The sequence below is a fragment of the Lepidochelys kempii genome, chromosome 20 (assembly GCF_965140265.1).
Source record: "Lepidochelys kempii isolate rLepKem1 chromosome 20, rLepKem1.hap2, whole genome shotgun sequence".
Lineage (NCBI taxonomy): Eukaryota > Metazoa > Chordata > Testudines > Cheloniidae > Lepidochelys > Lepidochelys kempii.
In genome coordinates this window covers 13,402,955-13,418,077 of record NC_133275.1, presented here as the reverse complement: position 1 = coordinate 13,418,077, position 15,123 = coordinate 13,402,955, and the positions used below count along the sequence as shown (strand labels likewise).

Here is a 15,123-nt window from a genome sequence, read left to right as displayed (position 1 = left end):
TATGAACTGGCCACTAGGAAATTTAGACTAGAAATTAGATGAAGGTTTTTAACCATCAGAGGAGTGAAGTTTTGGAATAGCCTTCCAAGGGAAGCAGTGGGGGCAAAAGATCTATCTGGCTTTAAGATTAAACTCAAGTTTATGGAGGAGATGGTATGGTGTGATAACATGGGTTTGGTAATTAAATATTCATGGTAAATAGGCCCCATGGCCTGTGATGGGCTATCAGATGGAATGAGATCCGAGTTACGCAGGAAAGAATTTTCTGTAGTATCTGGCTGATGAATCTTGCCCATATGCTCAGGGTTTAGCTGATCACCATATTTGGGGTCGGGAAGGAATTTTCCTCCAGGGCAGATTGGAAGAGGCCCTGGAGGTTTTTCGCCTTCCTCTGTAGCATGGGGCACGGGTCACTTGCTGGAGGATTCTCTGCTCCTTGAAGTCTTTAAACTACGATTTGAGGACTTCAATAGCACAGATATAGGTGTGAGGGGTTTTTTTTGTAGGATTGGTGGGTGAAATTCTGTGGCCTGCATTGTGCAGGAGGTCAGACTAGATGATCATAATGGTTCCTTCTGACCTAAATATCTATGAATCTATGAGTGGCACGGGGCCAGGGCAAGCAGGGAGCCTGCCTTAGCCCTGCTGCACCGCTGGACTTTTAGCGGCTGGAGATTGCGATCAACCCCTTTCAGGTAGTTGAAGGCTGCTATCAAATCCCCCCTCGCTCTTCTTTTCTGCAGAATAAATAACCCCAGTTCCCTCAGCCTCTCCTCATAAATGAGGTGCCCCACCTCCTAATTATTTTCATTGCCCTCTGCTGGACTCTCTCCAATTTGTCCACATCCCTTCTGTAGTGGGGGGACCAAAACTGGATGCAATACTCCTGGTGTGGCCTCACCAGTGCTGAATAGAGGGGAATAATCACTTCCCTCGACCTGCTAGCAATGCTCCTACTAATGCAGCCCAATATGTCGTTATCCTTCTTGGCAACAAGAGCACACTGCTGACTCATATCCAGCTTCTCGTCCACTGTAACCCCCAGGTCCTTTTCTGCAGAACTGCTGCTTAGCCAGTCGGTCCCCAGCCTGTAGCAGTGCATGGGATTCTTCCGTCCTAAGTGCTCTGCATTTGTCTTTGTTGAACCTCATCAGACTCTGCATTTGTCTTTGTTGAACCTCATCAGATTTCTTTTGGCCCAATCCTCCAATTTGTCTAGGTCACTCTGGACCCTAACCCTACCCTCCAGCGTATCTACCTCTCCACCCAGTTTAGTGTCATCTGCGAACTTGCTAAGAGTGCAATTCATCCCGTCATCCAGATCATTGATAAAGATGTTGAACAAAACTGGCCCCAGGACCGACCCTTGGGGCATTCCGCTTGATACCAGCTGCCAACTAGACATCGAGCCATTGATCACTACTCACTGAGCCCAACAATCTAGCCAGCTTTCTATCCACCTTATAGTCTATTCATCCAATCCATACTTCTTTAACTTGCTGGCAAGATCATAAAGTGGAGTCTGGTGTGTGGTTCCTGGGACACTGGGACTGTCACAGCTTCACAGCAGAGGAGTCAAGTTGGCGAGAGCAAATGGGACAAATGCCCGCTTTTGCCAAAGAAGTTGGGATCTCGGGGGCAGGGCTTAAAAAGGGGACTGTCCCAGCCAAAATTGGACATATGGTGACCTTAGGCTGTGGTAAGAGCTGCCCAGGGATCCCAGGAAGCGGCAGGGAGCGCCAGCCTGTGCCAGGGTGCCTGAGAGCAGCCGCCGGCCCCTGTCCCTGCCCCCCAGGGTGTGCTGCCCAGGGCAGGTGTAGGGTCTGGGGCTCCCCACAGCAGCCCAGGTTCCCTGTGCAACTCTTACCACAGCCCGGCTTCTGGCCAGATCAGGCGATGGGACCTGGGGGAATGGGAGGAGCAGGGGGCGGGACCCTGGAGGGTTGGGTGAGTGCAGGCCCCGAGTCGGGCTGTGGGAGCCCCGATGGGTGCAGGCCCTGGGTTGGGCTGTGGGAGCCCCGATCGGTGCAGGCTCAGAGTCGGGCTGTGGAAGCCCTGGTGGGTGCAGGCCCTAGGTCAGCCTCTGGGAGCCCCGACTGAGGGTCCAGGGCAGACTGTGGTGCAGGTAAAGCATCTCCTCCCTTTCAGAGACAGTCCCGTAGATGAACTTTTACTGGCTGGAAACCCCATTCACACCCACGGGATCCGGGAGCAGCAAAACCATGTCACGCTTCACACTGTGCTCAGCTCTGCCTGCAAATCGCTGCTTGGCTGGTGGATTTCCTGTAAACACTTATTTGCTGGCTCAGAACCTGAAGAAGGAAACAGTAGCTGGGATTGGCATGAGCTTTTTTTAGGGGCCCTTAGAACCATCTCTGAGCCCCTCTTATCCTGGCTACACCCCCCCTTTCTGGGGCTGCTGTGGGGAACCATGGAGTGGCATCTGTCTAAACCTGCTCTAATCCTTCTGTCTAACCCTGCTCTGAACAAACCTGCTCTGAGTGGAGGCTGGGGGGCTGTTACAGCTACGGTGATGGTAATGAGCTGCATGGCTTGAGTTATTCGTCTTTTCCTGTCCTACACTCTCATGTGGCTCTAATGAACCCCCTGCCCAGGTCTTCAGTGGGGACTGAACCACAGGTCATCAGTGCCAAAAGCATAATCCTCTACAGCTAGAGCTAAAGGAGCAGCCCCACTAGCTGATGGGAGCAGTAGGTTCTTACCTCTTATGTCTCTCTCTCTCTCTCACACACACACACACACACACACACACACACACACACACAGAAAGACACTTACTGCGCAGGCTTGGATGACTAGCGCTGTGAGGGACAGCGCTGGGACGGGCGACCCTGTTGGGATCAATTCCCTATTGAACTGGAATCCTCACTCCACTCCTGATGGAACCTGCTCCCAGCACGGGGCAAGGCTGCTTCGTTTGTGACGTTTACCCTGGGGGGCCCCGCACTTACGGGTGGGAAAAGGCATGAGAAGCTGCTCCTGAATGTGCTCTGGTTCAAGCAGAGACCCAGAGCCTCTGGGTGCTGACTCTGTGGGTGCTCTGAGGCTGGTGCACCCATGGAAAAAACATAGTGGGTGCTCAGCACCCCCCAGCAGCCCTGCCGATCAGCTCCTTTCCCTCCCTCCCAGCGCCTCCTGCCTGCTGCAATTGGCTGTTCAGCGGCATGCAGGAGGCACTGGGGGGAGGGGGTCAGAGCGACGGCGGGGTGCACTTGGGGGAGGGGGCAGGAAGAGGCAGAACGTGGGCAGAAAGAGGCGGGGCAGGGTGGAGACTCAGGGGAAGGGGTGAAGCGGGGATGGGGGTAACCCCCCAGTAGAACAATAGAGAACCCCTGTCCCCTATTGAGACAGTGGAGAACGCCCACCACCCCACTCCTGTGGAGAAGAATGGGAGCGGCTGGGTGCTGATCTCTTCTGCAGATCTGGCCCTTAGTCTCACAGGGCCTGTTTCCCCATCAGTAAGTGGGGACAATGCCTCCCTGTCTTGCAGAGCTGAAGTGCGTGTCTGGGGCTGGGGGGAGGCTCAGCCACTGTAGGTGGTGCAGGGATACCTGAGCTGGAAAAGGGTCAGAACTGAACTGACCAGTCACACCCACACCCCACATGTTCTAGTGCTGTGCTGGAGTAGCATACAGCCCAACCCCAGGGCAGCACAGCTGAGTCCCCACGGCAGGTAGTAAAGTAACAATCCAGGGAGGAAAGCTGCTCGAAGCAGCTGGTTTGGATATTGCAAAGCTACCTACAGGTGCAGCTCTTGGGAGCCAAGAGTGGGGTGTGGAACCAGACAGACCTAGCACCATGCTACAGATGGGGAAACTGAGGCACAAAGAATGGAAGTGACTCACCTACAGCGAGTGGCAGGGTTTAGAATGGAACCCAGGAGTCCTCTACCCTGAGAGCCAAGAGTAGAATGTAGGCAGGCTGACTCCCAGTCCCTGCTCTAACCACTAGAGCACGCCACATCTATCTCCTTGGTTCTGGGGGAGTAAGGTGGACTGATGTTGCTGGGATTGGCAAGTTAACCCAGGAGATCAATTCTGTCCCCCCACGCCCAGCCTCCACACTGAGCCCAAATGTGTGGGATGCCCAAAGCTGGAGGAAGGTAACTCTCACTTGTGTCCATTCATACAGCTCCATAAAGGTGCACAGACGTCCTCTCCATGTGTTTATTTACAATGTGCACGGGCTGTTCCCGGGAAGGATCCCAGCTGTCTTAGTGTTGCAAGTGCTACAGCGTGTGTAACAAGAACCAGTTCCAAAGTGCTAGTGAGGTTGTGAGTGATGAGCCGCAGGTAACATGGAGCCTGTGGAGCAATTCCCCATTTGTGCCAGCAGGGGGCACTCAACAAGGACAGAGGAACCCCCCTAACTCCACCCCATCATCACCCTGGCAAGGCCATCGCTGTGCCCCAAGGGTTACTGAACTCGCTGGCGAACCAGGGGCTGGGGGAAGAAGGATGATTTTCTGCTGTTTTGGGAAAAAGTTCTGAGTAAGCTTTTCTTTTTTAAACACCAGAGAGCTGCCCATCCTCCTCGCTCCAGGATCACCCTGGCTGACTGGTGGGTGGGTACCCCTGCCACCACACCCTGCATCACTGGGTCACCATGGCTGTCCACCTGCCCCCCAGGTTCACCCTTGTGAGTGGATGCCCCTCCCACTCTGCATCCTGGGTCATCCTAGATTCTTAGTGGGTGCCCCCTGCTCCAAGCCCTGGATCGCCCTGGCTGCCTAGTGAGTGCCCCCGCTCCGTGCCCTGCGTCCTCCTAGATCCCTGGTGGGTGCCCCCACTCCATGCCATGGTTTGGCCTGGTGGGTGCCCCTGCTCCATGCCCTGGGTCGTGGGTTGCTCTGGCTGCTTAGTGGATGCCCCCGCTCCATGCCGTGGATTGCCCTGGTGTCTGGTGGGTGCCCCCTGTTCCATGCCCTAGGTCGGGGGTTGCTCTGGCTGCCTGGTGGATTCCCCCTGTTCCATGCCCAGGGTTGTGGGTTGCCCTGTCTGCCTGGTGCTTTCTGGATTTGAGGTACAATTCTGCTGTTCCCAGGCCCCACTCTCTGCTCCACCCCCCCGCCCCCCGACACAAAATGCAGGGGATGTAGCATTTCCCAGACCCAGGAAGCTGTGATCCCGCTGCCCCAGGGATCGTGCCCGGACCCTGTCGTGGCTCATGAAGGGGCTTGGGACAAGCTGTGTGGAAGGAGCGTGTGGCCTGGAGACAGCAGGCATCTTCCTCCTGCTCAGATGAGTTCTCTCAGCCAGGGAGTCCTGACCTACACAGCCTGCCCTGTGCCACAGGGGCCCCCCATTGGCCTGCCGAGCTCAGAGCAGGCTGTGTCACAAAGCTGGGTGGTGGGCGTTGAGTTGGGCGCCGGCTCCTCCACAAAACCGCTGCTGTCAGAATGCGCACTGTGGGCGTGGAGTATGAACCCTAAAGCCAAAGGAAACAAAGACTGAGACTGGGCACCTCTTTTCGGGTCATCAGCGTGAAAACCACAGCCCTCTGCGCACTCCACACCAGCAGGGCTGTGGGCGACATGTGTGAGGGGCTGGGAGTTGTTTGTGGGGCTGGGGCTGTGTGCATGGCTGTATGCAGGGCTGTGGGAGGAGCTGAGGGCTGCGTGCAGGGCTAGGGGACACGTGCAGGGCTGAGGACTGTATGCAGGACTGCGTGAGGGGCTGGGGGCCATATGCAGGGCTGGGGGCCATGTACAGGGCTGGGGGCTGCGTTCAGGGCTGTGTGCAAGGCTGGGAGCTGGATGCAGGGTTGTGGTGAGCCACATGCAGGGCTGGGGGCCATGTGCAGGGCTGGGGGCTGCGTTCAGGGCTGTGTGCAGGGCTGGAGGCTGGGTGCGGGGCTTGCGGGGAGTCATGTGTACTCTGGGAGCCGTGTGCAAGGCTGGGTGCAGGGCTGGGTGAGGAGTACGGTTACCAGGTGTCCGGTTTTCGACTGGAATGCCCAGTCGAAAAGGGACCCTGGTGGCTCCGGCCAGCGGCCGTTAAAAGTCCGGTCAGCAGCACAGCGAGGGCCCGAGGCTAAGGCAGGCTCCCTGCCTGCCCTAGCTCCATGTGGCTCCCAGAAGCAGACACCAGCCACCAGGTCCAGGCAGCCCCTCGGCACATGGGCTGCCAGGGCGGCTCCGCACGCTGCCCCCGCCCCAAGTGGCAGCTCCACAGCTCCTAGGGGCTGTAGGAACCTGGCGGCGGCTTCCTGGGAGCTGAGGTAAGTGCTGCCGAGACCCCGCACCCCAGACCCTCTCCCACACCCCAACCCTCTGCCCCAGCCCGGAATCCCCTCCCGCACCCAAACTCCCTCCTGGAGCCTGCACTCCAGCCCTGAGCCCCCTCCTGCATCCCAAACCCCGCATCCCGGCCCCACCCCAGAGCCCACACTTCCAGCCGGAGCCCGCACCCCATCCAGCACTCTGAACCCCTCGGCCCCAGCCCGGAAGCCCCTCTTGCACCCCAAACCGCTCTTCCCTGGGTCCACCCCAGAACCTGCACCCCCAACCAGTCCTCACCCCCCCGCCACACCCCAACCTCCTGCCCAAGCCTGGAGCCCTCTCCTGCACCCTGAACCCCTCATTTCTGGCCCCACCTAGAGCCCGCACCCACAGCCCATACCTCCCTGCACCCCAATCCCCTGCCCCATTGAGGGTGGTGGAGAGTGAGCAACAGAGGGAGGGGGGATGGAGTGAGCGGGGCAGGGTGTCAGAGAAGGGCCGGGGCAGGACCTCGGGGAAGGGGCCGGGGGTTCCTTTTTTTGTTCGGTTTTGTGCCGTTAGAAAGTTGGCAGCCCTCGCTGAGGGGCAGGAGGCTGCGTGCGGGGCTTGGGGCCATGTGCAGGGCTGGTAGCTGTATGCAGGGCTGAAGGCCATGTGCAGGGGGCTGGGGGCAGGGCTGTTTGAGGGGCTGGGGGCCACGTGCAGGCCTGTGTGCAGGGCTGAGGGCAGGTCTGGGAGCAGGGCTGAGAGCTGCGGGCAGGGCTGTGTGTAGGGCTGGGGGCAGGGCTGGGGACAGGGCTGGGGTCAGGGCTGAGAGCTGGGGGCAGGACTGTTTGCAGGGCTGGGTCAGGGCTGAGAGCTGGGGGCAGGGCTGTGTAAGGGGCTGGGGGCCATGTGCAGGCCTGTGTGCAGGACTGAGGGCTAGGGGCAGGGCTATGTGAGGGGCTGGGGGCCACATGCAGGGCTGAATGTCGTGTGCAGGGGGCTCGGTGCGAGGCCGCATATGGGGCTGACTCTCCCACAGGCTGGGCCCACTCTGCTGCCCAGGGCGCTCCCCGTCAGGCACCCAGTCTGGCCGAGACGCGCTCTCCAGGGTCATCTGGGCTCTTGTAGGTTCACCGATTGTAAGGCCAGAAGGGCCCATTGTGATCATCTCGCCTGACCTCCTGTGTCACACAGGCCAGAGATCTGCCCCCAAAACAATCCCTAGGGCAGAGCTTTGAGAAAAACATCCAAGCTGGACTTAAAAATTGCCAGTGATGGAGACCCCACCACTACCCTTGGGAAGTTCTTCTGATAGTTAATTCCACTTGCTGTTAAAAATGTACAGCACCTTACTCCCAGTCTGAATTTGTCTGGCTTCAACTTCCAGCCACTGGATCACGTTCGACCTTTCTCAGCTTCCCCTGTCTCGTGCAGCTCTGACACCCCTGTGCTCACCCCCCCACCTCCAAGACTGCCTGGTTCTGTGGGGCACAAGGGGCGGGCATCGGGGTGCAAGGTTCCAGGCTATAGAGTATGGATCCCACAGGCTCCAAATGGGGCTGGAGGAGCTGAGCTTTACCCAGAGCCACGCCCGGCCCATCCCACAGGCAGGCAGCTCCGTAGAGGCTCCCTGCCCCCGAGATATTGCCACTGCCCCTCGCCTCAGGCCCCAGTGCCCCAAACCATCCCCCTGCGGAGACTGGCTGACAGCTGGAGCAAGGCCATTCCCCGCGCACGGCCCAAGCCAGGCCCAAGGAGCCTACTTACGCCTCCGGTGTCTCGTCAAGGCGGGAGCAGGCAGCCAGGCTGCTGCCTCAGGGGTGCCATCCTCATCCTCACTGGTGCTTTGCACCTGAAAGCAAGAGACCGCACACTGGGTGATGGCACTGGGGGCAGGGGGGCAGACTCAGGGGCCAGCAGCAAGGGGCCACTGGCACGCTGTGTGTGAGCGAGAGAGACTAGTGCCCCCTGCTGGAGAGAATGAGCCCTGTGTGCACAAGCCCTGACTTTTGTTTTGGCTGGTGGGTGCTCCTCTCCGACCCCTGCTCCCCTCTGTGCGAGCGGCGGGCGTGGCCTCGGGGGGAAGAGGCCAAGAGGGGACAGGGTCTCAGGGTGGAGCGCAGGTGGAGGTCACGGTCCGGGAGCCAGGGCCCACAAAAGATTAATCCAGCCCTGCAGGTGCTGAGCACCCCCTATTTTTTCGGTGGGTGCTTGAGCCCCGGAGCACGCACGGAGTAGCGCCTATGCCAGCGTGCGTGTGCGTGCGCAAGTGCGTGCCAGCTGGAGGATGCTAAGGATGCAACAGCCTGGGTACTCAGTGAAGGGGCAGGGGGTGGGCAGCAGCTGCCCTGCCGCGAAGGGGCTCTGCCAAAATGCTGTTGGACGGACTCATTGCACCAGCTCGTGCTTCAAAGAGACACGAAAAAAGAACAGGAGGACTTGGGGCACCTCAGAGACGAACCAATTTATTGGAGCATGAGCTTTCGTGAGCTACCGCTCCCTTCGTCGGATGCATGCCGTGGATGAGCGGTAGCTCACGAAAGCTCATGCTCCAATAAATTGGTTCGTCTCTGAGGTGCCCCAAGTCCTCCTGTTCTTTTTGCGGATACCGACTGACACGGCCGCTCCTCTGAAAAGAGACACGAGCGTGTGTCACTGCCTCTGTTCCATTTGCAGCTTCCTCCCCAGCTGCTGGAGGGGGCTGACCCTCGGCGCCCTCCCCTCCTGGGACCAGCTTCATTTAAAGCTTTCAATCGTTCAAACCCAGTCAGCCTGGATCATTGTTAGCGTGTCAGGGACGTTTGCTGTACTGGAGCCCGGCTGCCCTCTGCTGGCAATTCATCCTTGACTGTGTCAGGCCATCTCACTCAGCATCTAGCAGGCTACCACTCCTGTCATTCCAGCTCCTTGAACTCTCACTGCGCCCAACCCACAGAAAGGGTCAGATCGTGTCCCCGAGCCCCACCCAGGCAGCTCCCTGCGTGTGGCCCACAGCTGCCCTGCAGTGGATCCATCCCAGGCCAGGGCATGGCCAGCTGTCCCGATGAGGCGCTGGCCTAGTCAGACTCCCTGCAGTGGGAACTGAGTGCTGCGTGCGGGAGCGGGAGGAGGTGGGGAGGTACAGGCGCACCGGGACAGGGGCAGGACCATTGAGTGCATGAGTGCAGTGCAGGGATGCAGTGCCCATGGCTATCTACAGGGCACTCCCTGCAGGTGGAGGGCGGACCTTCCTCCCCTGCCCCCCAAAGGGCTCAGTGATTAGGCTCAGGGCATCCCCATGTCTATACCCACCTCTTCCATTTCAAAAGAATCATCCTCCTGGAGGGGCAGCGTCGGTGCCCAGCAAGGCCCATGGAGCATGGAGCCCCCGCCTGCCACCCACGAAGCAGGAACCTCCCCCAGGGAGTGCAATGCTGGCCCTGGGGCTTTGGTGTCCTGCCCCTGGGGATGTGCCACGTCCCGGGAGCCACACGCGTAGGAGCTGCCTCTGAGCGGTGAGTGTCCTTTGCCTTCAGCCCTCAGCTCCTCTGGGCACATGAGAGCTTCTCTGTAGGCCTCCAGCGCGTCCTTCCCTGGAGGCCCCCCCGGGTGGGGCAGCCGGGCTACGCAGGAGCCTGCATTATCCGTGCTCAGGGCCCTGGACAAGTCTAAGGCAAACCCGGCCTCACCTCTGAGCCCCTCTCTGGGCTCCGGATGGAACCATGTTGTCCCGACAGTGCCCAGGGCTTTGGTGGCCATGGAGTGTGTCCCAGGAGATGGTGCAGCCGTGCTTCCAGCATAGGAACTCTCCTCATCAGACCCTGCTCCCCCTGAGGGGCAGGACGCGTCCATGGAGAACTCCCATTTGGAAGGAGCCATCTCCATAGGGGCTTCTCCAGGGCCTTTCTTCTCCTGGAGGCCTGGACTACCCGCTCCCTCTGTACACGCCCCAGCTGTGCCAGCAGGTAGCCCCTGCGGGGCCCATTGCAGCCTTGGCAGGGCTGGCACTGTGTGGAGCTGTCCTTTCCCTCCTGGAGGCGTGGGGGCTGCCTCGCCTCCATGGCAGAGATGCACTGAAACATGCTCTGCCAGATCTGGTGACGGTGGCTCTTGGAAGGAGCTCTCCACTCTATGCTGGCATTGGAATGTCCCCGTGGGCATCTCATGGGCTGCCCCTTCCATGTCCTCTATGTCTGTTTGGTCAAATCGGAACCGCTCCTCCCTCGCCCTCTCCAGCACCTCCTGCACCACCCTGCCCAGGATGCTCCTCCGGCAGCTGGGTACCGTGCTGGCTCTCCGCAGGGACTCGGCTCTGGGTGAGGTGTACAGGCACATCTTGGAGATGGCTTTCTTCAGACGGTCCACGGGAGACTTAGTCTCGGCCTTCGCGGGCACGACCCAGCAGTTGGGGATTTCTGGGCAGGCCCAGAAAATCTGGGCTGGCGAGATCTTCTGCAGGGGCGTCTTGGAGACGTAGGAATAGAGGCAGAAGAAGGCGTCCGCTGTCGCAGCCAGCGCCTCCACCTGCTGGAACCGACCTGGCAGCATGGAAAGGAGAGAGGAAGGTGAGACACTTGGCAGAGATCGGGGATGTTCAGAGCCAAGCAGAAGTTACAGAGCCAGAGGCAGGAGTCCCTGGGGGCAGTCTCTCGCCTAGGCCATGCCCAAAGCTGGACTAGGTGGTCACAACAGTCCCTGCTGGCCTGGATGCCTGTGGATCTATTAGCAAGGTTGCTGTGGGGAGCTGGTGAGTGGAACCCGACTGTAGTAGCCAGGCTCTTCTGATCGCCCGTTCAGTATTGGTTGAAAAGGGTTGCTGGGGGTGGGGGGAAGAAACACAACTCCCCAAGTATCAGAGGGTCTCCGTGCGCTTCACTACAGTGGATCTCGTTCTGCCCAGCTCAAAAGTGGGGAAACTGAGGCACTAGAGGGGAAGCGACTTGCCCAAGGCTGCTTAGAGTGGGATGAGTTGGGAATAGAACCCAGGAGTCCTGACTTCTAATGGCTTGCTCTTACCTGCTTTTACCCCACACCATCCACTGCCATGACCCGTCCCAACACTTCATTTCCCCAGTGGCACATCCCATCCCCACCCCAGCCCAGCTGTACTCCCAGGGCAGAGCCCCAGAGCAGGCCAGCCCATGCCTCTGCTCCAAGCACCAGTCTCTGAGACGGTGCAGTGACCGAGATGGGAACTTGCCTCTGGCACCACGGGTATGAATCCCTTGAGTGCAGTGACTGGCCAGTAAGCTGGGCTTGGCTAGGCAGGGTGGCAGGGCTCAGAGGCTGTCCCAACCTTGGGCACAGCTCATGGCCTCTGACTCCCGACTGCAGGTTTATCGGCCAGGCTGCTTTAACCCCCTGCTATCCAGGCTCCTCTGGAATGCCCAGGTATTCCTATGGGAGCGGAAAGCCCAGCAACACCTACTGGCCAGGGTCAGACAGGGATCCTCCATCTCCAGGCGCTGCACCTGGGCCTTCAGGAAGAGCTGGAAATCGATGCCCTTGGCTTGGGAAGGAGACGAGAAGAACCGGGCCGGGATCCGGGCTGTGGCCTGAGGCTCATCCTGCACGAAGCCCAAGTTGTAGAGAATCTCCTCAGCGTCCTCCTGGCACCGCTCCAGGATCTCAGAGACGCTGCAGAGAGCGACATGGTGCGCTGAACCAGGGGTGAAGGGGCTCGATTACCCCTCCCGCCGGGGCAGCGGTCAGAGCAGTGGGAAACTCCACATACCATCCCCACTGGCATAACCCATCCCCATGGCATGTCCCCACTGCCATGCCCATCCTCACCACCAGATCCCAGCCACCAGGGCCCCAGCACCACAACCATTCACACACACCGTCCCCACCAGCATACCCCATCCCCACACCCCAACCACACACACCGTCCCCACCAGCATACCCCATCCCCACACCCCAACCACACACACCGTCCCCACCAGCATACCCCATCCCCACACTCCATCTGCACACACCATCCCCACCACCACGACTCCCTATATCCCATTCCCAAACACTCCCTGTAGACATGAGCCATCCCCAAATACCATCCCCACCGCTACCCCCCATGCCCCCTCCCACGCACTATCCCCCACCACACACCATCCCAACTGCCACACCTCATCTCCACACACTGTCCACACTGCCACACCTCATCCCCATGCCCCATACCCCCACCACACACCATCCCCACACACTGTCTCCCACACCACACCTCATCCCCATGTCCCATACCACCCCCCATTACCTACCTGCCCTGGGCCTTCCTTTCCAAGTGCCCTGGCTGAAGCCAGTGGGTCTCAAGTTGGAGGTTGTTGGGTTGGGGTGGGGGATATTCCAAGGTATTTGCTGCTGCTCTATGGACACCAAAGGGGAATGCTTGGCTGTGGCTGAAGGACCCCCAAGAGATCCGGCTTGGCTGCAGCTGAGGGCCCCCCTGCCCAAGGCACTGGGACTGGCTGCAGCTGCCTCACCAGAGTTGAAGGTCAGATGGACTCGCTGCCCTGGGAAGAACCAACCAATCCCTGGGGTCCTGTCCTGAGGTCCTCGGGGTCCTACCTGGAGGTGGTCTTGTTGGTGCCACCGGAGATGGCACTGGATGCCATGCTTTGCCCGAGGTGGAGATACCGGCCTGGCCAGGGCTTCTCCAGCAGGGTCCTGCTGCGGGAGAGAAGGCAGGGGAGGGTCAAAAACAGTTGGGGGTAGCGTGGCCTCGCCGGGGTCATGCCCAGGCAGTGTCCTGGTCACCATCCCCTGGGCAGTAACACCCATGCTCCAGATCCTGCCCTACATCACCCCAGGGATCAGGCCCTGTGACTGGGTATGAGGCCCACAGACATGGTGCAAGGCCTGATCTGGGGGAGGGTTTCAAGGGGGCTGCTGGGAGCGAGGCCTGCAGGTGTGGGGTGGCCACTCAGGATGTGCTCCTGCCCAGGTATGGGCTGGCAGGTGGAGATGAGGTGTGAGGGGGCAGACAGTCTTGGTGTGGGACCTGTACGGCCCTGTGAGGGCACAAGGGCCTATGCTCAGGGCTGGCTGGGGTGGGGGAAGCCTGAGCTCAGAGTCCCCTGGGGGCATGGGGGTGGGATTCAGGTCTCTCACCTGCCAGCGGCTTTGTCATTCCCAGGTAACAACAGAGCTGGAAGAGCGAGAAGAAGCAACGGTGAGTAACACAGGGTGTCTCTGAATCCCAGCTTGGCACCCCCAGCACCCCCACCCCTTGTGGCTCCCCTTGCCTGGGGCACCCAGGGGCAGGCCTCACGTGGGGCACTGGGGAGAGTGAGTCAGCACCGTGTCCTTGGCCCAGAACCAGCTGCCCTTGCCAAGGTTTCTGGGGCCCAGGCTGGTCAGGGTGTTTACCAGACACTGTACAGGGTGGCTGGGTCTGATGTGCTGGACCGGGGGCAATGGGGGATCAACCTGCTGAGGGAGGGAAAAGGGATCTGAGCACATTCAGCCCCCTCCATCCTCCCTCCCACAAGCCCCCTCCCCTACACGAGATGGGGGATTCGGGCTCAGCTCTTCCCAAGTGTCTGGTCTCCTCCCACTGGAGGTGGCAGGGAAATCACATGCTTTCTGGGTTCAGGGCTGTGCAGCCCCATGGTGGCTGACACTGGTGAGAGCAAATGTGAACTGCCCCAAACCAAGGGTGACTTTGGCCCCACTCCCTGCTGTCGGGGGAACTGTCTGGGAGCTGGCATCCCTCACGGCTGGTACCTTCTGCTCCCAGTGTCAAGTCATCCTCAAAGCTGGTCCCGTTACTACTGCATCCTGCAAGAGAGCAATGGCTGAGCAGATCCCTGGGAGCTGGGCCAGCAAGCCCCGGGCTGGGCAGGGCGCTCACTGAGAGCAAAGGGGGTCCTGGTTCTGGGAGTGCTCAGAGCACCCAGGGCTGGGCAGCTCGGTTCATGGACTGTCCCCTGCCCCCTGATGAGTGGGGCTCGCCGACCACAGGCTGGTCCCTGCACAGGGTCATGATTGGTAACATGCAGCGACCTGCTCCCCCGACCCCGGCTGGGCCTGCAGTTCCGTCCCACAGGACCATTCCTTCTCAGCTCCATAGCTCAAACCAGCTCCGAGTGCCAGCTCCTGACACCAGGAAGGGGCCAAGAACAGGGGAGAGCAACCTACCATAGGGGGCAGGCAGGCCAGGCTCCTCAGGCAGGACCTCCATGGATGCCCTGAGCCAGAGAGAAGAGCCCGTTAGCAGCTATTGTTGTCATTGTTATTTCAAGTGTCACGGTCTCCCCAGTCCCCTGAGCCCCTTGCGGACTGAGGGGGTCTCTCCCTACTGCCCCCAATGCAACTTCTTACCCCTATAATTTCGCTGACCCTCCTCTGCCTCCAGAGAGAGTAAAAGGCATCCAGCCCCATGAAAAAAGGGAGTGATGTACAACGGGTGTGTGGGGAGGGACAGGGTGGGAGTGGGGAGGGGAAGCATGCGAGGGGAGGGCTGGGATGGGTGTGGAGAAGGGGGCAAGATGGGTTTGAGGGGAGGGGCTGGAATGGGATGGATGTGAGGGGGTGGGGATGGGGTTGGATGTGGGGATGGGGGTGTGGGGAAGACTGGGATGGGTGGGGACAGATGTGAGGGTTTGGGGATGAGTGTGAGGGGCAGGCTGGGATGGGGTGGGATGGGTGGGAGGGGACAGGGATGGGGATGATGATGCGGTGAGGGTGATCGGGATGGGGGTGAGGGGAGGGTTGAGATGGGAGTAGGGATCATAGAATCATAGAATATCAGGATTGGAAGAGACCTCAGGAGGTCATCTAGTCCAACCCCCTGCTCAAAGCAGGATCAACCCCAACTAAATCATGGGATGGTGGTATGGGGTGGGGATTGGTGTGAGGGGAGAGCTGGATGGGGGTGGGGATGGGGGCAAGGATGAAGGGGTGATCACTAGCAGCCAGCATGG

At 59.7% G+C, this 15,123-nt stretch overlaps 1 protein-coding gene across 2 annotated transcripts in view; it reads right to left on the bottom strand.

Annotated features, from left to right (window-relative positions):
• Positions 1-4,153: 4,153 nt before the first annotated feature.
• Positions 4,154-15,123, bottom strand: part of TESPA1 (thymocyte expressed, positive selection associated 1) — a 47,068-nt gene continuing 36,098 nt past the window's right edge. The window contains exons 5-13 of one of the 2 annotated variants that reach the window (XM_073318677.1): positions 14,339-14,388; positions 13,925-13,978; positions 13,310-13,346; positions 12,767-12,868; positions 12,460-12,564; positions 11,634-11,842; positions 9,518-10,743; positions 7,994-8,078; positions 4,154-5,448 (exon numbers count right to left, since the gene is read on the bottom strand). In XM_073318677.1, the coding sequence (XP_073174778.1) occupies positions 5,291-5,448; positions 7,994-8,078; positions 9,518-10,743; positions 11,634-11,842; positions 12,460-12,564; positions 12,767-12,868; positions 13,310-13,346; positions 13,925-13,978; positions 14,339-14,388 (2,026 nt within the window). In that variant the 3' untranslated portion in view covers positions 4,154-5,290. The remainder of the gene's footprint in view (positions 5,449-7,993; positions 8,079-9,517; positions 10,744-11,633; positions 11,843-12,459; positions 12,565-12,766; positions 12,869-13,309; positions 13,347-13,924; positions 13,979-14,338; positions 14,389-15,123) is intronic. The other variant, XM_073318679.1, reaches the window with a different exon arrangement.